We start from the raw sequence: 24,804 nt of genomic DNA, 5'->3' as shown, positions 1-24,804 counted from the left end.
ATTAGCTCTTTTTTTATGAAATAATGAATATTGTTTGCTACACTTGCCCCCATCTTAATTGCAGAATGCAGCTCCCTACTCCAATCAGAAAAAGAAGAAAAAGGATCCAACAGGGCATGAAAATACAGTAGGGTGTGCAAGTTCTGTTATTTTCATATTAAAATCTTTTGTTGTATTGTAAATGGGACGTTGTATAGTTTGTCCAATCAGTGACCAAGCAAGCCTAAAAATACCAGACTAGAGAGATCTGAAATTAAAATACAATGTATGTAGTGAGTTTACTTACATTGATTGAATTGTGAACAGAAGTTTTATGTTTGGAAGTTGTTGATTTTCTTCTTAACTGTACATCTTTTTTGCAGCTTATTTTTTTCATATTAAAAGTTGAATTTGGTAAATCATATGTTTCTTCCAGAATTGAAATAGATGACACATTACTAATTTTGTTGCAGGTTCCAAAGAAAGAAATCCAAGAAAATGGCTGCTCCAAAATCCTTAGATGACTTTAATAAACTGTTAGATACCTCAGATACAAAAGTAAAACTAACTGTTACAAATAACTTACTAGCCTACTTATCAAACCCAGAAAACAGTTTAGAATGTGAAGACATCTGCCTTTTCATGGATGCAATGGTACCCTGGATGCAGTCAGGCAATAGTAAGGTAAGTTAAATATTTTTACAAGAGGTAGTAATAAATATTCACTAAGCATTTATACTGTTGTTACAAAAGTGATGAGTTAGATACATAAAATTGTACATTATGTTCTCTAGATAAAACATTCAGCTAGTTAATGTTTCAACTCAACATGGTGCCAAAAGATGGGCTAATATTGAACCAATTTGTTTTCATAGTTGTCCATAGACTGGAGTTTGTCAACAGAGACTGACAGTAGTTCTCAGACATATTTGGATACTTACTGGATGAAAATGTAGCTTGTTGTTTAAAATTCTTTAGAATATTTATCGTAGAATTGGTACATCCCTTACAATCCAAATTTGTACTTTATCCTGTTCCATTATGGTTTCAAAGTAATTTTTGGCAGAAACCATCATAAACTGTTTTTTTTTTTTTTTTTTTTTTTTTTTTTCAATGAAAATCAGTAGAAACCATTGAAGATGCAAGACAATGCCTTGCACATGTGACTGCTGCCAACCTAAAAATAGGCCAGGATCCATGTATTGTGTTGCCTCATATCTGAATCCCTCCAACATTGTTGCAAAAAAATGGTACCTTAATTGCTCAACTGAACTAATGCTTGGAACCACTGTGGTTCAATGGGTGATTGCATGAGAGCAGTGAAGATGCTGCATTCTGTGCTGTAGCTGTTAAAAAAGGCATTCTGTGTGGCATTCTGCACGTGCATCCCTGGTAAACTAATGAAAGCATAACTTTTTTTGTTAGATGGCCAATAATAGGTGATGCCATGTTAGCCAGTATGGCGTTGTGATTGCTTTGAACAGTTATTACCAGTTGATGCTGTGCCTGATTATAGATTAGTTCTATCCAGCAATTCGACTGCTCACAATAAATAGTAATGCTTTCATTCAACCATTTTGAAATGTGAGCCATTGAACTGACCAAGCTTGACTCCATGAGAAATCATCATTTTGTGTGGGTACTGCTCACCTAGTGGCAGTGTGGACACCTTTTAACTGACTTTCCAAACAGGATAAGGCATGGAGGAAAATGTTTCTTTGTTGATAACTGTAACATTGAAGTCACTGATAAAGGCACTGGCACTTCTTGTTGTGAAGGCCAGTGAAACTGCAAAGAGACATACAGTTTGACAGTATTATTAACTTAACATTGAATGTAAAGGGAAAAGGTAACATGAATTTAAGCTTGAGGAGGGAACCAACTGTCCCATTAAGTGTTAACAATAAATCTATAGCTTGTGTAGCAAACACAAAGTTGTTAAAGATGAATATTGACTGTCAGTTGGTTTAGAGTTAACAAATGGAGATACTGGCACAGAGAATGCCACTGTCATGTTATTCGCTTTTGGTAACAGTCAGTACCTTTTGGCGATTTTTTATTCTTATGTACACACAATTCAGTGTTTTCTGGGAATGAAATACACAAAAAATTGACGTAATTCTGTCAAACAATAAGAAAAGGCCCAAAAATAGTAATTAGTTACTAATAAGCTCATTCTGAGGAAATATATTTTTTTAAAAAAGGCATCTCCACTGCACCGAGTGATTTCATCGAACAGTCTGGTGCACATTTAAGGAAAAACATTAGTATATCTCACCATATAGCAGAAATTCTGAGTTGTAGATAGGCACAACAAAAAGACAGTCACAAATACAGCTTTTGGCCAGTAAGGCCTTCGTCAAAATTAGATGATAAACACACACTCACGCAAATGTGCCTCCCCCCCCCACACACACAAAACTTCAGTCTCAGGCAATTGTACATTTCATCTTGGATTTTCCATTGTTTGATTTGTTTACCAAGAAACTGAAAACAGCATTTTTATCAGGGACTAAATTGTATAATAATTTGGTCAATGAGATGAAAGTGATAAATAGAATACATTTAGTTAAAAGGCAGCACATCCCTCCTGAACACAGCAGACAGATGGCTTCCTGAAATATTGAGTCATGTTGATTTTTGTATCCCAAGGAGACTACCAAGAATTATCACACTTGGCAAGCCTGCGCAATCACGGTATGCACTTTATAAGATTTTACATCGTGTGGTCAACAGCATTTTCACCCTTGTTTACGTGCCTATCAACACTTCAGCTATGTGATTACCTTTTGTTCCTCCCATTAATTTTCATTTTATATTTTACAGGTGTCACAGAACTCAATTGATGTTTTGACTAACTTTGCTGATCGAATGGGTACAGATTTCAAACCGTATTTGCATATGGTAATATCTCCTGTGGTTGACAGACTAGGTAAGTCATCAGATTTTAAATTTGGTTCAGTGAAAATGTTACTTAGTGTTGTAGGTGTGAAAGGGATGCTGCATTTTGAGCACCAAAATTGGAACTATTGGATATTATTTGCAAATTGTTTGTGGTGTGGTGGTAGTTCTTTGTGTAGTTTCCAGTTCTTCAGTGTGTTATAGATATCAGTTCTCTTAAATTGAGCCTTCTGAGCTGTTTGCTGCTCAGTGGTTGTGTATGTGGGGGGAGGCATGTGCTCAGAAATGGCATCATATGTAGTTAGGTAGTTGTACTGAAACAAAACAGTGTTGAGTGTAGGTACTTCTGCTGAGAGATTTATGCTGCAGTTGGTCTCTAGCAGAATGAAAAATTTAATTGATATGGTATTGTAGAGGAAATTGATGAGTCACAATTTGGTAAGAGAAAGTTCAGCAGGAACAACTAAAAGATGGGGAGATGGGTGTTTAGAGGTATGAAGAGTGGGCCATTACTTTTCCATATCAATTATCCCCTCTAGTAAAGGGTACACTTGTGCAGAATTTCACCAATTGTATTTTATTATGTAACCTCATTGCCAATGCACTTCCTGTCGCCCCACTTGTCAGTTTAAACTAAGACATGGAGTTCATGTGCGCCATTTGTATTTGAATTCTCTAGACTTTGTTTTTTGTGTTATCGTATTTTAACTGTTTGTGTCTCGTGTTCACTAAGGCAGAATTTGGGAACTATGCCTGCATTTGCCTAAATAAGCACGAGAAACCACCTAAAAACGACACTCAGGCAGATTCAATCTGGGTGTGGCTCAACTCCCTGCCTTAGAAGCTAGCATGCTGCACATTATACTATACGAACAGGACAAGAGAGTGTCCTACAAATGCTTTTTCGGAGTAATACCACATCAGACAATAGCTGTATATCTCAATATTACAAAAGAGCACATTTTTACAGGCACAGTTCTTATTTCAAACTGTGTCCAGTCATACTAGTGAGAGAGCGACAGACAAAAATTTCATTCATGTGAGAGTGAAGCATAAAATCACTTTTAAAGACAGTGCTAAAAGTGCTTGCACTGCACTGCACAATACAGTGCAGCACATTGTTTTACAGCTAATGGTTTGAATTATATTTGAAGCCAAAATGAGGCAGCCTTATTTACGTATTTTGTGAGAGCTACTGTCTTCATGTACACATTATTTCTTTTCCTGTACCTTCCGCAGTGTTGCTAGTACAGTCGATTGCTCACACGAATACAAAATCTTAGATGAAAAAAGACAGTTTGGTTGTGCATTGGCAAAGCAGTATTGAATGTTTTAGTAAACCCTAGATTAACCATGCGGGTAAGAGGTTCCCCCCCCCCCCCCCCCCCCCCTTGTGACATTTTTTGTGAGTTTGTGACACTGCATGTTGATTTTTGGACTCGCACCAGCACCATTTAGAAGCTGAATATTTATTGTTGATGCCTGTTGTGACAGCACTAGCACACTGCTGTTCCTGTCTACAGTTATAAGAAATAATTTCTCTTTGGAGTAGTGTGCTTGAGTGGCATTTGTCATCTACATTCCTGTACACTGATCAGCCAGAACATTATGACTACATACCTAACATCCGGTTTGTCCACCCTGAATACGGATAACAGCGGCGACACATCATGACACAGAAGCAGTGAGGTGTTGGTAGGTTGCTGGAGGGATTTGGTATCACATCTGCACACAAAAATCAGCTAATTCTCATAAATTTGGGGGGGGGGGGGGGGCAGATGAGTGCTGCCGCCACATTCAACACATCCTAGATGTGTTCAATCAGGTTCAGGTCTGGCAAGTTGAGGGGGGGGGGGAGGGGCAGCATATTGATTAGAACTTGCAACTGTGTTCCTTAAACCACTCCATCACACTCCTGAACTTGTCATTTTGCACATTATTTTGTTGAAAAATGCCAGTGCCATCTGGAAACATGATCGTCATGAAGGGATGTACATGGACTACAACCATTGTACGATTCTCCTTGGCCATTATGATTCTGTGCATGAGCTCCATTGGACCCATGGATGCCCACTTGAATGTTCCCCAGAGTGTAATGGAGCTGCCGCCAGCTTGTCTCAGTTCGGCAGTACAGGTGTCAAGGAGTTGTTTCCATGGATGATGTCAAAGAGTTGTTTCCGTGGATGATGACAGATTCATGCCCTCTCAACAGCATGAAGGAGAAAGTCTCAGGATTCATCAGACAATGCAATGCTCTGCCTCTGCCAATGGTCATGTGTCCATTTCAGTAGCGCTTGGCTATGTTGTGGGATGAACATTTGCACATGCATGGGTCATTGGCTGCAGAGACCAATCATTGATAGTGTTTGGTGCACTGTGTGTTCAGACACACTTGGAATCTGCCCAGCATTAAAGTCTGGTGGTAGTTCCACCACAGTTTGTGGTTTGTCCTGGTTTACCAGTTGCCCAGCCTACAAGGCTCAACATCTGTAATGAGGGGTGGCCACCTAACCCCACAATGTCTGGACATGGTTTCACCTTTATTTCACCACATGTTGGAGACACTCACCAAAGCATTCATTGAACACCCGACAAGTTATGCAGTTTCCGAAATGCTCATGCCAAGGTTCCGGGCCATCTCAGTCTGCTCTTCAGCAAACTCCAATAGATCACATGTCTTCCCCATTCTGCATATGGACAGCATGCTCACTGATACTACATGCACCGTGTGTGTGTCTGACTAGCAGTCATTCCTCACCAGGTGATGCTGCTGTCACCTTGACCAGTTTATATCGATAGTAGGTTGGTAGTCGTAATGTTCTGGCTGATCAGTGAGTGTATAACAAGTAAAATGTCAAAATGCAAGAAGACAGAGACGACAAAGTATAGGAATTGTATTATGTAGTGACTTGAGGAGGAGGACGAGGTGAAATTGATCACATATGACTACTACTGACCACAACACTGAACCAGTACAAGAAGTGAGTGGTGCGGAAAGTAGATCCAATTTGTCTGAACAGAGTGATAAGGCTGCATCCATTTCATCTTAATTTTATTTTGGAAAGGACCATGATACAAGATGTGACATTCAAGTTCCTTGACAAAATTTGTGTACTCCAGCAAATAACATGTTCCTTGGTGTTGAGGAAGAGGGGACAGTTGATCTTGAGAAGCCATCAGGCTCTAGAGGTGTGCCTCAGGAAGAGACAAAACTACAAGGAAGTGATGCTTCTAATTTAAGAGATGGGTGTCTGAAAAGCATGTCAAAGATATTTGTGTAACATTCTTCAAATCAATTCAGTAGAATGCTGTGTACAATCAAAAGGAAGAGTACAGGAAAAGAACATGTTTTGTCCATTTTTTCCAGAAATGAACTATGTATGCCATGACATGTAGGATTCTGTGTTATTTCATACTGTTGATTGACCAGTGTGATGATATGAATAGTCCATGTTATATAACCTGTTTTAGATTATGCGTGCAGGGAAAGAACATGCTAATGTCTCTTACTACAGGGAATATATGTGCTTTGTCCAGTGTTGTGCATTAAGCTTTAGATTCCTTGTGGGTAGGCAAATAATGTTGAAGCAAGAAATAGAGAGCTTTATCCCGTAAATGATGTAAGCAAGAAAATTCTTTGCAACATGTTTTGTATGCTTATTACTTTTAATCACTCATGAAACTTGCTCTAGTGGCGCCACTTAGGTTACTGTATTCTTATGCACTCTAGTGAGATATTTACAAACTTAGCATGCCTTTCCTATGGCACTTAGAATTTCCAATGCCAGTGCTAGAAACAAAAAATTGTGATCACCACCACCAAAACATAAATATTAAATATTCATTGACATGTCAAAGTGTAATAGAGGTATACAGAGACAGAAATTTGATGGAAAAAGTTCAACCACTTTGTTGATTCACTTGTAAGTAGCAAAATGTGAAAATCGTGTCCACGTTGGTAGGTCACCCTTAGGCTGACTGGACAGAACATTCAGTACCTCTGTAAGAACTGTAATCCACAGAAGCAAAGACCCTAAACCTCTAATACATGGGGCTAACAGGCATTTGAAGGGACAGTCTTAAGATTAGCTATTACCAGTTTGAAAAACATCACTTTATATCCAACAGTTCCAAAAGTGTTGTCTGTCATTAAGTAAATTTGTGTGGAAAATATTTGAAATGTGTCCTGAGAATTTAAATTATGTAATCTATTATTGAGACACATATTTTATATACACTCCTGGAAATTGAAATAAGAACACCGTGAATTCATTGTCCCAGGAAGGGGAAACTTTATTGACACATTCCTGGGGTCAGATACATCACATGATCACACTGACAGAACCACAGGCACATAGACACAGGCAACAGAGCATGCACAATGTCGGCACTAGTACAGTGTATATCCACCTTTCGCAGCAATGCAGGCTGCTATTCTCCCATGGAGACGATCGTAGAGATGCTGGATGTAGTCCTGTGGAACGGCTTGCCATGCCATTTCCACCTGGCGCCTCAGTTGGACCAGCGTTCGTGCTGGACGTGCAGACCGTGTGAGACGACGCTTCATCCAGTCCCAAACATGCTCAATGGGGGACAGATCCGGAGATCTTGCTGGCCAGGGTAGTTGACTTACACCTTCTAGAGCACGTTGGGTGGCACGGGATACATGCGGACGTGCATTGTCCTGTTGGAACAGCAAGTTCCCTTGCCGGTCTAGGAATGGTAGAACGATGGGTTCGATGACGGTTTGGATGTACCGTGCACTATTCAGTGTCCCCTCGAGGATCACCAGTGGTGTACGGCCAGTGTAGGAGATCGCTCCCCACACCATGATGCCGGGTGTTGGCCCTGTGTGCCTCGGTCGTATGCAGTCCTGATTGTGGCGCTCACCTGCACGGCGCCAAACATGCATATGGCCATCATTGGCACCAAGGCAGAAGCGACTCTCATCGCTGAAGACGACACGTCTCCATTCGTCCCTCTATTCACGCCTGTCGCGACACCACTGGAGGCGGGCTGCACGATGTTGGGGCGTGAGCAGAAGACGGCCTAACGGTGTGCGGGACCGTAGCCCAGCTTCATGGAGACGGTTGCGAATGGTCCTCGCCGATACCCCAGGAGCAACAGTGTCCCTAATTTGCTGGGAAGTGGCGGTGCGGTCCCCTACGGCACTGCGTAGGATCCTACGGTCTTGGCGTGCATCCGTGCGTCGCTGCGGTCCGGTCCCAGGTCGACGGGCACGTGCACCTTCCGCCGACCACTGGCGACAACATCGATGTACTGTGGAGACCTCATGCCCCACGTGTTGAGCAATTCGGCGGTACGTCCACCCGGCCTCCCGCATGCCCACTATACGCCCTCGCTCAAAGTCCGTCAACTGCACATATGGTTCACGTCCACGCTGTCGCGGCATGCTACCAGTGTTAAAGACTGCGATGGAGCTCCGTATGCCATGGCAAACTGGCTGACACTGACGGCGGCGGTGCACAAATGCTGCGCAGCTAGCGCCATTCGACGGCCAACACCGCGGCTCCTGGTGTGTCCGCTGTGCCGTGCGTGTGATCATTGCTTGTACAGCCCTCTCGCAGTGTCCGGAGCAAGTATGGTGGGTCTGACACACCGGTGTCAATGTGTTCTTTTTTCCATTTCCAGGAGTGTATTTTGGCTGGCCCTGCAAAAAGCCTACAAGCTGCAGCTTACATTAAGTGTTATGCAGCTATAGTACGTAGAGTTTACCAAAAAATGTAGTATGCTGTGAAATAATGACGTATCTAGCATTTGAGATGTCAATGCTTTAATACAAGTTTTTAATTGTGTGTGGTTGGGAATGACTTTTGAGCTTATGATATGTATAGAAAAGTGTATGTGGTGTGGACGTTGTAAGTCTAAGTGACTTCACAATAATTATTCCAATATAATTGTAACAGTTATCATAATTAATTTTTGGTAAGAATATGTGTATTGAAAAAGTATCAGAGCTAGAAAAAATGGTCATGGCATTAGTTTCAGATTAGTAGATATGTAAGGAATTAATAATAATATCTAGTATGCTTGTATTTCAGGAGACAACAAAGAAGTTGTGAGAGAGAAAGCTCAGCTTTTCCTTCTGAAACTTTTGGAGAGGGAAATTACTTCACCGTATTACTTGTTTGAGAAGTTGACATCAGCATTTTCTCACAAAAATGCTAAAATCCGAGAAGAAGTGTTAATCTGTTTTCAGTCCGCACTGAGGGAGTAAGTGGAAATTTTTTAAAAAGTTTCATAATTTGAATATAGTAAGTGCCCTTAGTTCCTTTACAAGTACACATGTAATTATGAGAAGTAACAATACTTGTAGTAAAACCCTAAAAGAGTACAAATCCATACTTTTTTGAAAGAAAATGTATGATGGGCATTCAGTAAGTAATGCCTCCCCTCCTCCACCCCCCCTTCTTAATCCTTTAATATACCGTACTTACTTGAATCGAAGCTGCACCTGAAAAATGAGACTGGAAATCAAGGAAAAAAAAAATTTCCCGAATCTAAGCCACACCCGAAATTTGAGACTCAAAATTCAAGGGGAGAGCAAAGTTTTAGACCGCACCTACAAATCGAAACAAAGCTGGTCCATTGTAACATGAGACACAATTTAGGTCGAATGGATGAAGATACAGCTACAGTAGTTTGATTCGAGTTGTAAGCTTTGCATTTAAGCTTTACCAGGTAGCCATTGCTATGCGTTAGGCTCTCTGTCCGTATTTATATGGGTACCCTCCTCTTTCATGTGCTTCGTCTGGTTTGAATTGATTGCTTATTTTGCTTTGATCTGATAAGTGCCGTTTTCTTTGTTATAGGTGTTTATGTCACTCTAAGCTGAAAATGTGTTATTGTACTGTGTCATGCATTGTTTGTCGCATTCAGATAATGAGTGTTTACGACCTGTCGCCGCTCGCGGGATAGCTTGCTTCTGTGCGCACTACCGCCACTTACAATTAAAAAAAAGAGAGTAATTGTCTCATTAGTGAAACAATGGCAAGAGAATTCTATTTGTTACTGGTGCTTTCTTTGATAATGATCAACAAGAACCAAATAATAGACTGTGTATGATAGACGATGTTCTGAACGAGAGTTTAGGGAAAATTTTTCTCTGTTTGAAAATCTTTGCAGACGCCTCTTTATTACATTATATTCTGCACAGAAATTAGAGTCATCTTAGATTTAAAAATCTAGTAAGTTGCCGTGCTTCATTTCTGACTGTATCACTATTCAGCATAAGAATAATACGAATATAAACGTGACATGATATGTATATCCTTCCGCGTTTGCTGTTGTCTCACTCTAGTTTCGTAGTTTATTAGACAGACAGGATTTAAATGAGATAGCAGCAAACACGAAATAATACAAGGCATAATGTTTATATTCATATTATTCTTATTGTGAAGAGAATACTGCATGTGATTCACGATTCATAAAAGTTCCTATTATCAACCATCTCTTGTCACAGGTAGGAAAAAATTCAGAACGTAGAGTTGACCATATTTACATACATCCCAAACAGTCTTGCCAGTCGGATTTCCATAGTACGTTTTCAGTGATGACTTCAAATGCAGTGTGTGTTATTGTTGTCTTCAGTCCACAGACTGGTTTGGTGCAGCTCTCCACGTTTTTCTGTCCTGTGCAATGCAGAGTAGCAACACTTATAAAATAAGAATGAAAATAACTTAGAAATTAAATGCTGAAATTTAAAACAAAATTTTATTATGTTTGTAATACATCTTATACAAAATGTTTAAAATAACAGTCATGACTCTGAAGCACACTCTCTCAATTCTTTGTTGCTCATTTCTTCATACAGAGCATCATCCTCTATACCATCTAGTGCATTGGATATCGAACATTTTTTAAATGCTTGTTGCACAGTCTGATTTGGTACACACTTCCATGCATCAGAAATCCATTGGCACACTTGAGACAAACTTGCGCGTTTTACACGTCCTGTTGGTGTCAGTCGTCTATCGCTTTTCAAAAGCCAGTCTGTGTACATGCATTTAAGCTTGTCCTTAAATGGTTTATTCAAACAGGGGTTGTTCCAGATTTGACGTCATCCTGCCTGGAATTACTGCCAAGTCCATTTTGCTTTCCTCTAATTTTCGTTTTACTGCAGGTGTTGTATGGCCTGCATACGCATCTAATGTCAACAGACTGCGTAGACCAAGCATTGCGCCAGGAAGATGATTCCACACATGCCTAATCCATTCCAGTACCATGTCCTCCGAAAACCACCCAGTTTCGTTTGCTCGTACAATTACAGTTTTTGGAAACACTTCTGATTTCAGAAAGTCTTTTGCTTGAAAACTGTGAATGGGGGTAATTTATGTCCATCTGCTGTGCAAGCTAGCATGACGGACGTCTGCTGTTTTTTCACCCCTTGATGTAAGAACACTTATGTCTTTCTTTCCTTTGGCGTCAAACGTATAATTTGACGGCATGTCAAAATTCCTATCTGGCCAAGAAGGTATTGCTTTTCTGTGTGCCGCCTAATTACGAAGTGCTGATATTCCAAAAGTTTTTCTTCATAATTTTTCGGCAGCTTCTGTGCGACTGAAGTTCGCCTCCGAAGTGAAAAACCCCAGCGCTTCATAAACAGATCAATCCAGCTGTGACTAGCCTTAAAATTTTCAATGTTTTGCTCTCTAGCAATTTCATGTGCCTTAATTTTTAAAATTTCAGCATTCACAGGCAGGAATTTCTGACACTGTTCCTCAAATTCATTTAAAATCACTTCTAGTGCATTATATTGGCCACACATTGGCCCACTAAATGCTTTCCTGCTGGCATCACCTGATGTTGCTCTCATCAGTCGCAGACCTGCAGCACGATTAGAACTTTCTTCTACAAAAGAAATATTTGAAAGGCTGCTACATTCGAAGATAAAAAAAAAAAAAGTGTCATGTGACTTGGGCCTCCCGCCAGGTAGACAGTTTGCCTGGTGCAAGTCTTTCGATTGGACGCCACTTCGGCGACTTGCGCGTCGATGGGGATGAGATGATGATGATGATGATGATGATGATGATAAGGACAACACAACACCCAGTCCCTGAGCGGAGAAAATCTCCGACCCAGCCAGGAATCTAACCCGGGCCCTTAGGATTGACATTCTGTCACGCTGACCACTCAGCTACCGGGGGCGGACCATTCGAAGATGAACAATATGGAATTTCTATTTACTTGATTGGATAATGTACGAAAATGCAGTGGTCGAAACTCGGGGCGGAGAAAAAAAGCTCATATTATACCTTTTTTAAATTTATTTACTGAGGCAGAGGCAAAGGTTTTGGCACCAGTATTTATCTTTGTGCGTGCAAAGCATGCCTGTGTAGTGCTAAATATATTCGACAGCAGAAGTTTGTTGTGGTGGCACCTACCAACCTTTTTCAGAACTTTTGCTTAATTTTTGCTCGATTCTAAGTTGCAGGCGGTTTTTTAAATTAGAAAAACTGGAAAAAAAGTGCAGCTTAGATTCGAGTAAATACGGTACATAGACAAATATCCTTGTTGGTGCTCCACATCTGATGTTTGTTCTATCTGCTGGTAAAGTTTCAAACCATTCTGGCAGATGGCAGAGCCATAGTACAGTGTCAAAATGCCATCTACATATGACTCACATTACAAGCTGTGTGCTGTTATTGAATTCTTGTGTGCAGAAAAAGAAACTGTGATGAACATCCATAAATGTATGTGTGCAGTGTATGGTGGTGGTGGAGTTGAAAGGAGTACAGTTAGACAATGGGTAAAGAAAGTTACAGCGTTAGGAAATGCAGAAACAGAGCTCCATGATAAGCCACACTCTGGGCGTCCTGTAACAGCCACTGCTCCACACATGCATGTCTGGATGTCATCATTCGTGCTGACAGGTGCATCACAACTCGATAGTTGGCTCTACATTTGTCGGTCAAGATTGGAAGTGCGTCTGCAATGATCGAGACTCTTGGATATTCAAAGAGGTGCTCACAGTGGGTTCCATGAATGCTAACAGTGGACCACAAAATTCAAAGAACAGTCATTTAATTTGAATTGTTGGAGCGTTTTGAGACCAATGGAGAAGCCTTTCTGCCACGGATCATTACAGGGGACGAAAGCTGGATGCACCACTTTGTGTCAGAAACAGAAAGACAGCCCATGGAGTGGCATCATCCTCATTCACCACAAAATAAGAAATTCAAGACAACAGCCTCTACAGGAAAAGTCATGGCGACAGTCTTCTGGGATTGTGATGGCGTCATTCTCGTGGATGTGATGCCAAGAGGGTCAACCATGAATTCAGAGGCATATGTGAAGACTGAATAAAGTCAAGAACAGTGTCTGACATGTTCGATTCAACAAGAATCCAGCCAAAATCTTGCTCCAACACAATAATGCATGGCCACACACAAGTCTGAGAACCTGGGAACACATCGCCAAATTGGGTTGGACCTCATTGCCTCATCCGCACTACAGTCCAGACATGGTATCCTTGGACTACCATCTCTTTGGGCCGCTTAAATATTCTTTACAGGGATCGTACTTTGAAGAAGTCATGCAGTGAAAACATGGCTACGCTTATAGGACAAGAGCTTTTACCAGCAGGGGATACGTGCTCTTCCCCAAAGTTGGCGTACGGCCATAGAACGTGATGGAGACAACGTAGAGAAATAGGACATGTATAAGGCATGTTGATGTATATTGTCACCAAATTCTGACTCTTAACAATTAATATGTTCTGAGAAAAGAAAGAAAATGTGGGGCATTACTAATTGAACAACCCTTGTACATTTGGCAAATGTGGTTAAAATATGACGACATAGTTCAGTGACCGAAGGTTATCTCATTGAGATCCAAATAATGAAAATAATTGTAGCCAGGGAGCTTTTCCCAACAGAGCAGGAAAATTCTGCCTTGGCAGAAAATTATGCTCCAAAGATGTAGGTTATATCATAAACTATTTTATGAGACAACGAGAAGAAGCAAGGAATAGTACTGGATGATTGATCCATTAGATTTTGACCCTGCTGCTACAGTAATTACATTTCTTTCACTGATATTTTGCCTTTAAATCTTCTGGCCAACTTCTGAGTGAGCTGACTTGTTGGCTTACGCTGAAGATGGCTGAAAGGCATTCTGAAGTATTATTGTAAGAAATGAATTCCTATGGCTGCTTACCAAAAATCTTGTGTGTTAGTAAATGTGCAAGGAAAACATGAAGATGCATGCTGGACTATTGAGTTGTAAGCAGCTGTACACCACTTGCTTCATAAGAATCAGAGTTGGTGATTAATAAATGTGAACGCCACAAAGGGATTAAGTCCTAGAGTCTGTTCTGACTGCTGCTCCATGTTAGGAGGAGGAACAATATATAATTGCTGGACATGTGACCACACTGTTGCCAATTCTCCCAGCTGTTATTGCCAGTAGCTGAATCCTGATGATGCCGTTACTTTATCCAAGCAGCTCCTCGTTTGTCTTTATGCTGCTGAGTGGACCCACTGAGTAGGGTAGCGCAGTGGTTAGCACACGAACACTGGATTTGAATTCGTGAGGATGACAGTACAAATCTGTGTCCGGGCAGTGTGATTTTCCTAAATTGGTTGAGGAAAATGCTGGGATGATTCCTTCAAAATGGCACAGCCGCTCTCCTTCCCCATCCTTCCCTAATCCGAACTTGTGCTCCATGTCTAATGACCTCATTGTCGACGGGACGTTAAACACTCATCTTCTCCTCCTCCTCCTCCTCATCCTCATGAGTGGACCCCATTCCAGATGTCTCTGCCTCTGGAGGGGAAAAAGAGAGAGAGAGAGAGAGAGAGAGAGAGAGAGAGAGAGAGAGAGAGAGAGAGAGAGAGAGAGAGAGATAGAATTGAAATCTCTGGTGGTACCGGGAATTGAACGCAGGCCCTTAAGCACTGAAGGTGGCAGCCTTAATCATTCGGCTGCGGAGGCAATGTAGAAATTAATGTAATCATTTTTATTATTTATGGAACATGCATGCTTTTTGAGATAGTATGCATTGAAATCAGTGCAAATGTGCCAGTTTTTTTTTCGTTGTGTTGGTTGTCCGCATGATGTGGGAAAAGGAAGCTTCAGGCATTCCATAAGCTCATATGTACTAGCTCTTACACATCATCATCAAATGTGTGACACCTATTTCTTCCTTTGAGGTATCACACCTACACTTGCTACTTGAAGCTTGATCAGGTTAATGTACAGAATGTAGTAGACATTTGAAACAAGAGACCACTAGTTGCTTGCATTGTTAATTAGAATGTGAATGGCCCTGTGTTGTTGCTGTAACAACAGTACACAAATACGCTGCAAACTGTGACATTTCGATCTGATTGCAGGCTTCAAATGATTTTCAAGTATATTACAGTTTGACTCTTTAAGTTATCTATACATACATCAGGCATTAGATGTTCCGTAATTACCATATTCCCTTAATGGGAAGAGTTCTGTATCTATATCATCTACACCTACATATATACTCCGCAAACCACCTTAAGGTGCATCACAGAGGGTACCCTGTACCACTTCTAGTTATTTTCTTTTTCTGCTTCACTCGCAAATAGAGCGAGAGCAAAATGACTGTCTGTATGCCTTCATATGAGCCCCAATCATTCTAATCTTATCTTCATGGTCTTTAGGTGACATGTACGTTTGTGGCAATAGAATTGCTCTCCTGTCAGCCTCAAATGCCAGTTTTCTAAATTTTTTCAGTAGCGTTCCTTGAAAAGAATGTCTACTTCCCTCCAAGGATTTCCATTTCAGTACCTGAAGGATCTCTGTTAACACATGCATGTTGTTCTAACATCCTGGTAACAATTCTAGCAACCCATCTCTGAGTTGCTTTGATGACTTCCTTTAATCTGACCTGCCCTGGACCCCAAACACTCAAAATAGTACTAAAGAATGGGTCATACTAGTGCCGCGTATGCTGTCTTCTTTACAGGTGAACCACACTATCGTAAAATTCTCCCGATAAATCGAAGTCTACCATTTGCCTTCCCTAATGCAGTCCTTACATGTTCATTCCATTTCATACTGCTTTGCAACGTTACACATAGATATTTAATGTACATGACTGTGTCGAGCAGCACGCTACTATTACTGTATTATACTAATCTGCATTAATTTTCATTTTTCTACATTTAGAGCTATCTATCATTCATCACACCAGCTACAAATTTTGTCTAAGTCATCTTGTATCCTGCTATTGTCTCTCAATGACACCACCTTCCCATACACCACAGCATTATCAGCAAACAGCCACAAACTGCTGCTTACCCTGTCCATAGGATCATTTATGTATATAGAAAATAACACTTCCCGGGGCACTTCTGACAATACCCATCTCTGACGAACACTCACCATTGAGGATAACATACTGGGTTCTGTTACTCAAGAAGTCGTTGATCCACTCACATACCTGGGAACGTGTTCCATATGCTTGTACTGTTGGTAACTGTCGGCATTGTGGCACCGTGTCAAATGCTTTCCAGAAATCTAGGAATATGAGGTCTGCCTGTTGCCCTTCATCCATGGTTCACTGGATCTCATGTGAGAAAAGGGCAAGCTGAATTTCGTATGAGTGATGCTTTTTAAAACCGTGCTGATCTGTGAACAGAAACTTTTCCCTATATTCAAACTGAGAATATGTTCAGGGAGTCTTCAGCAAACCAAAGTTAGGGATAATGATCCATAATTTTGCAGGTCTGTTCTTTTACCCTTCTTGTATACAGAAGCTTGGGACTTAGCGCTGGGTGAGAGATTCACGATAAATGGAAGCTAGGTAAGGGGCCATTGCTTTAGGGTACTCTTTGTAACACCAAAATTGGGATCCCCCATCAAGCCCTAGCGACTTATTTGCTTTCAATTCTCATGTGTTTCTATACACGAGTGATGCTGGTTTCTTTGTCCTCCATATGGGACTCTGTATGTTCGTCAAACAATGGTATGGTTGTACGATCCTCGTATGTGAACAATTTCTTAAATGAGAAATTCAAAATTTGGCTTTACTTTTACTATCATCTACCATCACACCAAACTGGCCAACGAGTGACTCGATAGAAGCCTTAGACCCACTTAGCAATTTTACATTGGGCCAGAGTTTTCTTGAGTTCTCGCAGGATCTATTGCTAAGGTGTGATGGTGTAGTTGCTGTCAGCTTCACGCGTAAATCTTTTTATAGGCGCATTAATTTCTTTCAACTTTTGCCTCTTGTCATTTGTGCATTTTCTTGCGAACCGAGAGTGCAACAGCATTTGCTTCCTCAGCATTTTTTGAATTTCATTGTTAAACTGTGGTCAGTCTTTTTCGTCCACTTACTCAGCACATACTTCTTCAGAGTATACTTTTCGATCCGTTTAAACTTCACCCATAATTTCTCTATGTCCATCGTACTGGAACAAAATTATGTCAATTCATTGTCTAAGTAGGATGCTAACAACTGTCTTATCTGCTCTTTCTAGCAAGTCTTCTTTATGGAGCTATTAACTTTAGTAACCCAAGTCTCCATAATGATGTTTTCACTATTCCCTGCCTCTGTACTGTCAATTAGGATAGGCCTGTTTGTAGCTACGAGATCCAAAAATATTTCCATTGCATGTGGGCTCTTGAAAAAGCTGCTCAAGATATGTTTTCAGAAAACATGTTCAAAAGAACTTCACAGGCCTGTCTGTCTGTACCCCCTGTAATCAAACCATAGACTTGGTAGGTTAAAGTCGCCTCCAAGTAATATTACATGATATGTGTATATCCTCACTACTGACCGTAGACTTTCTGTTATTGGCTCTAAAACCATCACAGCGGAATCGGGTGGCCGGTAAAAACATCCAACAATAAACTTTATTTCACCTAGACCTGTGTGTAGCAACAAGGTCTAAAATAATTCCATTGTTTGTTGGTTGTTGAAAAAACTGCTCAAGACAGTTTTAAGGAAACACGTCCAAAAGGCTTTACAAGACTGACTGACTGTACTCCCTTGTAATGAATCCATAGACATCCCAGTCTACACTTCGTAGGTTAAAGTTGCCTCCAACTAGTATTAATTGTATGTATTTCCTCACTACTGATCATAGACTTTCTGCCATTGACTCTAAAACCATCACAGTGGAATTGGATGGCCTGTAAAAACATCCAAAAATTAACTTGATTTCACCTAGCCTTGTTATATACGACCACGGAACTTCAATGCCACACTGAGACAATGTTTTAGTCAATTGCAATGAACACACCCCCTCCTGTAGCATCTAATCTATCTTTTTGATATACGAGGGCTATCCACAAAGTACATTTCGTTTTGGAATTAAAAGTAAATAAAGTATTGGAAATTTTTTTATTATATACAGATGAAAGCCACACATAAATACTACTTTTCTACATAGTTGCCATTTAAATTAAGGCACTTATCGTAGCGATGGACGAGCTTGGAAATTCCTTCATTGTAAAATTCGGCCGCCTGCGCCTTCAACCACGTGGTTACCTCTTCTTGAAACTGTGTGTTGGCATCAAAACGCTGCATAGCCAACCACTTCTTCATTGCTGGGAATAAGTGGAAGTCGCTCGGTGCCAGGTCAGGACTGTACGGCGGATGAGGAAACAACTCCCACTTAAAAGATTCGAGAACTTCACGAGTGGCATTTGCCGTGTGGGCCCGGGCGTTGTCGTGAATCAGCAAGATCTTTGAGCCCAACTTTCCCCTGCGCTTGTTTTGTATTGGTCTTCTGAGGTTTGCAGAGTTTGGCAATACCTTTGAGAGTTTATTGTATTGCCTCTTTCCAGGAAATCCGCAAAAATCACACCTTTTCTGCCCCAAAAGAGGTAACCACGTGGTTGAAGGCGCAGGCGGCCGAATTTTACGACGCTACGATAAGTGCCTTAATTTAAATGGCAACTATGTAGAAAAGTAGTATTTAAGTGTGGCTTTCATCTGTATATAATAAAAAAAATTCCAGTACTTTATTTATTTTTAATTCCAAAACGTAATGTACTTTGTGGATAGCCCTCATACGTTCCAAGAATCACTAACTATCTCAGACATTCATACTTGGGGTTTCAGTCATCTCTCAGTGCAGAGAATAATTTGAGCGTGAGTAGTTTCCTGGAGGGTAGTAAATTTGGAAACTTTGTTACAAATGCTTTGAGAATTCACTAATAAAATTTTGATAGTGGAAGTGTCTTCACTTTGAACACAGTCTGATTTAGCTTTCCGAGTTGTCTGGTGAGTGTTAATCAGAGAACCTCGCCTTCTGCCTAGCCTAAAAAACCTCCATGTGCACCTGAGTAGCTGCTTCCTTTGTGAAGACTAAACTATTTGTCTAGGGAAAGTTTGAGCTAGTAAGCAGCTCTCAGAAAAATATTGAAGCAGTTTCTTTAGTCTAATGGGCAGATTTTTTGTTTTGGAAAAATTGCATCAGTGCACAAGTTTCTTTCCATTAAGTTACAGTTATTTGAAACTTTACTACCAAATATGAGTTTCACATGAATCAGTCCATTGCAGTGATTCATTTGTAACTTTTAGCATAATCTTATTGCAATAATTTGATTTATTGGGACCAAAAATGTATTATTATGCCAATACAAGACTGAAATAATCACTTTGCGTGATAGCTGTATCATGTGAAGAAATTCATCCGTCTGGTGTATAAAATCATAATCAGCAATTTCCCTATGAAGTGAATGTTTGATTTAATTACCATTTGTCATGGTTGTGGGCTGTAGTGTCAACTGGATTAATTGACACTGACATTTCTAATGTGTAGGATATAATATGGAAGGAAAGAAGACACCACATTTGGTGTAACAGGTTAGACTTGCTGTTGGAACTAAAACTAGAGTCAAACTTATCAGATGAATTCGCAGTTGTGAATAATGACCACAATCATCTGTAGAATGGAATGATAACAATGAAAATTTGTGCAGGACCAGGACTCGAACCCAGATTTCCCACTTATTGCGAGCAGTCGCCTTACCATTTGGTTATCCATACACGACTCGCAACCAGACTCAACCTGGATGTGCGAGTGCAGATCGTAGACGTATGGTTGATGACTTGTGGAAGTTTGAGTCTGGCTGTGAGTAATGTATGGATAGCCAAATTGTAAGGTGACCACTCATGATAAGCGGGAAATCCGGGTTCGAGTCCCAGTGCTGCACAAATTTTTATTGTCATAATTCCATTCTACAGCTGATGGTGGTCATTATTCACAATTATGAATTTGTCTGATGTGTTTAGTAATGGCTGTCGTCGTTGCAGTGCATCATCATCGAAATAACACTGGCACTGCAAAATCGTAGAGGCAAAACTGTTCACTATCTGTGCCAATGGATACTAAAAACTAGATATCTATGGTCGATTGGGACTCGCTTCATTTGTGGTGACTGCAATTGTTATTTTCTTAAGAATAGAAATTATGTAGCTTAAGAAGATCAAAATGTTGAAGTAATTTGCGATCTAGCAATTGATTTCTCAAAATTTAAACTTGTTCATAAACTGGACAGAAATGTGTGAAACCTACAGGTAGATGAAATCAGTTAACAAATTTCACGGATGATACCAAGCTGTGAGTGAAGCAACTAATTATAGGTGCTGTCAACAACTGATGTAAACTGAATTTGATTGTTTTCAGATGCTGAATGTTAATAGAAAATCACATCCATGTATGTAATTTTTTTAATTTCCAATATCCAAATTACAGTTAGCCATCTTAACTGCAAAGTGTAACTAATTTCCATTTTTGAAGAATTTATGTTGAAGTGAGGTTATTTACAGTTTGTGTGAAATAAAAATGTTGTACAATATATAATTCTTTTGGGTGATTGTTGCTTCTTGTTTCCAAGAAGAATTTATGTTGAAGTGGAGGTTATTTACAGTTTGTGTGAAATAAATATGTTGTACAATATATAATTCTTTTGGGTGATTGTTGCTTCTTGTTTCCAAGGCATGGACCTTCAAACCTTGGCTTGTCGAAACATGTTCCAAGCATTTTGAAACTTCTGCATGATCCACTTCCATCCGTGAGAGATGCAGCTTTTAATACATCGACTGAAATATATCGACATGTAGGGGAAAAATTTCGACAAGATATCCAACATCGCTGTAGTGCAAAAGATAGAAAGTAAGTTTTTATTCTGTTGACTATGTGTACATTGTTTTCAGTTCCTAAATACAGCTGATTAGACGTTGAATATTCTGTACGTGTGAAGTCCAGGATAATAAATTATATTTCTGAAAAGGTTTAAATTGTGTTGTAGTCAACGAATGTATTATTATTGTGAATCACATCAATTTGAGTTTTTTTGGTGTAGTTAAAAAATACATGCAGAATTGTTGTCTATCTATTAACACTACTACGTGTACTTTTTTTTTTTTTTTTTTTTTTTTTTTTTTTTTTTTTTTTTTTTTTTTTTAGGATTGCAACCCTTTTTTCGAAGTTTGACGAAATAAAAAATGAAGGTGGATTGCTTGCCTCGGCCTGTGGAGCAGAAGGTAAGATCATAATACTTAATTTTAAGTATGTCTCACACTTACTTTGTCCAGAATTTAAACTCTTCCGGGGTTGGTGGTGGAGGGGGAGAGAATAGTCTTGTTGTTTTTGGTGCAGTGAATTGGTCTTGTTTTAAGTAGATGTATTAACTCCTAACGCCGACTGCTGTGGCCGAGCCGTTCTAGGCGCTTCAGTGTGGAACTGCGCTGCTGCAACGGTCGCAGGTTCAAATCCTGCCTCTGGCATGGATGTGTGTGATGTCCTTTGGTTAGTTAGGTTTAAGTAGTTCTAAGTCTAGGGGACTGATGACATCAGATGTTAAGTCCCATAGTGCTCAGAGCCATTTGAACCATTTTATTAACTCCTACTTTGCAAATAGCTTGTTGGGTCTCAAGGCATACTGTGTTAATCTATCATGAATTGTTTGAATAGCCTTACATATTTCCAAGATATCAAATGATTTGTCCATACCCTTAATACTCTTATGGGGAAAGATAACTGGTGCTGCAAGGCATAGAGCGGTAATTAAAGTTCTTGGACAGTCTCTTGATTAGTTGTAGCATTCCAAGTTGTGGCATGGGAACTTGAAATAAATACATTTGCCTCTGTGGTGGTCCACACTTTATTTTGTAATTATACAAGAACAGCCCTTGACTGGTTGCAGAATAACGCTAATTGAAAACAGGAATTTGTTGGTAAACCAAAATTCTTGTTCATTAATGTTAAGGGTAGAACCAAGCTGACCACATCCATTGTTGAAGTTCATTGTCAAGCTAACCTTAAACATTGCCAAGCAACACCAAATAGAAGTTGAAGCACAGTACTGGCAGTGCTGCTTAGCATGTGGCTCTTTAATACACCACTCTGTGAGCACCAGTGATTTTGTTGTGCGCTGGAGTTCTTGGTGCCCTTCCAACCTCTTCTGTGCCCATTTTGGTGTCTAGGTGAGGTATTAAAAGTAGTATGGGTACACGCACTGTAGGCAGTTGCACCCCATGTTATAAAACCAGCTCTTAAAAGTGATGTGAGGAACGACAATAAATGGTGTTGTTTAGTGTTAACATGGGTACTATAGTATAAGGATTTGCTAGTCAATGTTGCCTAGGTGTATAATTTATTGGTGAATACATCATGTTGCCAATGTGTATCTGTGCATGATTATGTAACAGCACCATTCCAGTGTATTCTGAGATGGTTGATAGTTTGGAAGAGTCAATGTGGAGAGTAGTGTGAACAGTGTAATACTTAGCACAATCCCCTGTCCTGTCATCTCTGGGTGTTGTGGCACACACACACACACACACACACACACACACACACACACACACACACACACACAATCATTCACTCACTATGAATGGGGGGGGGGGCATTATCTCATTTCCTACTCCAACACCTAAGGGACTAACCAGCTTTGTGCAGGCTCATGATGTGACCCTTCTCAATCACATCCAGGTGCTCAGACTACATACTGACATTTCTCCAAGGCATTATTGCACTTTCCAAATTACTATCTTAGCAGAAGCAGGGACTGCAGAGATTCACATTAATATTTTGCTTGGAGCACACCTGCTCTGGAGGAGGCTGGTGGTAAGAGGGATGAAAGTCCAGCATTTTGACACCGAATGTTGAACTACCTCAATCTTCTCAAGCACCCTGGACAAAGGTAGCTGGACAGCTGATTGTAAGCAAATTTTTCAAAAATCATAGTTCTGTAATAGTGAATGCTATATTTTTGTACAAAGTGTCAGGTGAAACGTTCAGAAATGGTCTCGTTACTCCTGGGGATATTATTGTAATATTTTATAGATAGCAGACTTAAGACTCATTTTACTATTAAGACTTTATTCAGAAAGAAAACTTGTACCAACTGCATTAAATTTTTCTCAGTGTGAAATGTTTTGAAACATTGGTACATACACAGAAAAAAACATTTCTTTTCGATACACTCCTCCGCCTGGCTCTTAATGAGGCTGACACATATTTTACAGAAGTGTCAGATGCAATTTGTTCCTGCTATGTGGTATTTTCTTGGCAAAAATCTGCCAGTGACTTAGTGCCTGTTTTCTTGTTCTCTTATATGCTCTGAATGATACCCAACAAATAATTGAAAGGAGAATTCTTCCACCATTTGGATTGATTGCTCTTTAAAGGATAGAAAACAATCATTAGATGTGATTGGATCCACTGTGTGAATTTTATGAATTTTATGTTCAAAACATTGTCTGCTTCTTTATGTCACTAAGTATCCTTGTGAGCACACATTTACTTCTGTTGTTGAAGCAAGGTGGCATTTTGAGAATATCAGAACATCACTTGTGTCCTTTCATTCCAGGCAGAGGAGATACTCCCTTCTCTCAGAAATGGTCCTTTTTAGAGTCTGAGCTTGACAACTGTAAATTGTGGAAGATCTTTCCTGTTAGTCATGCAAGTGCCTACTGCTTTTATCGTATATGCACATAGATAATCAAATACAGCAGGTGAAATATAATAGCAGTACATTTATGTGACTTAGTGTCTGTCATGGTACTACTCTAATAATGTATTAAAAAGTGCCATACAGCTGGCTCCTCTGCCCTTTTCCCTGCGGATGCCTCCATTGTAAGTACATACCCAGTCAAAAGATCACAAGCACTAAGCATTTTTATGCTGTACTTCTCTGTTGTGTGCTAGTCATTTACACTGAAAAATCAGTTTGTCATTTCAAACCACACATACTTTCATTAACTGTCAAATATCCATAGGGAGTAAATGAAGAGGATGACATAAGAATTCAAATGACAAAAAAATGAGCAAATTTTAAAATGATTATGAGAAATAATTTGTCATTGTTATTGAGCAGCAAGTTCAGCAAAATTGCTTTGAACTAACATAGCTTATCATCATTGCAGGAAAGGGATTATGCAGTGCAGATGTTTTGACCAGTAGTTACTTATTGTTGGCTTTTTCACAAGGTACATGTGAATTAGTTACCACGAAAAATGAGTAAATAATCTCAATTTTTTGTCATCCACTTTACCCCATACACTGTTCACTCTCAACTTGCGTTATCTTCCTTGACTATTATTGGCCCACTGTATTGATTAGTCTGTTGCTTTTAATTTTTATTCTCAGGCATAGACAATGAGAAACAATCCATTGGTGTGTAAGTCAGGTGAAAACACATGCCCACACTGGTCTTGTCTTTCACACGTTGTTTTGGGTGTTTTAAGCAGTAACCCCAGTGAAGGTGATGGGTCAAAATACTGTGCTTCTTCATTTACCTTTCATACAAACAATTTGTAGCATATTCCACATCTATAAAAAAACTAAAAATTTTCTTTTAGGCTATACGATGTTGCAGACACTACTTTTTAAAAAGTAGTTGCTGACAAAGGGAATGAAATGGAATGGAATGTGAGCTATCAGTTTCTATGCTCAGCTTGAC

The 24,804-nt window shown here is 39.9% G+C and overlaps 2 protein-coding genes across 2 annotated transcripts in view; both read left to right on the top strand.

Moving 5' to 3' along the window:
• Positions 1-421, top strand: part of LOC126184407 (CLIP-associating protein 1-A-like) — a 378,388-nt gene extending 377,967 nt beyond the window's left edge. Inside the window, 1 exon segment of the mRNA XM_049926791.1 lies at positions 416-421. Coding sequence (XP_049782748.1) covers positions 416-421 — 6 coding nt within the window.
• LOC126184406 (CLIP-associating protein 1-A-like) overlaps positions 1-24,804 on the top strand; it is a 246,603-nt gene that overhangs the window by 9,148 nt on the left and 212,651 nt on the right. Inside the window, 5 exon segments of the mRNA XM_049926790.1 lie at positions 453-663; positions 2,806-2,911; positions 8,943-9,114; positions 20,832-21,008; positions 21,303-21,379. Of these exon segments, the coding sequence (XP_049782747.1) occupies positions 478-663; positions 2,806-2,911; positions 8,943-9,114; positions 20,832-21,008; positions 21,303-21,379 (718 nt within the window). The 5' untranslated portion in view covers positions 453-477.

The sequence above is a fragment of the Schistocerca cancellata genome, chromosome 4 (genome assembly GCF_023864275.1).
Source record: "Schistocerca cancellata isolate TAMUIC-IGC-003103 chromosome 4, iqSchCanc2.1, whole genome shotgun sequence".
Taxonomy (NCBI): Eukaryota; Metazoa; Arthropoda; class Insecta; order Orthoptera; family Acrididae; genus Schistocerca; species Schistocerca cancellata.
This window is presented reverse-complemented; position numbering and strand designations above follow the sequence as displayed.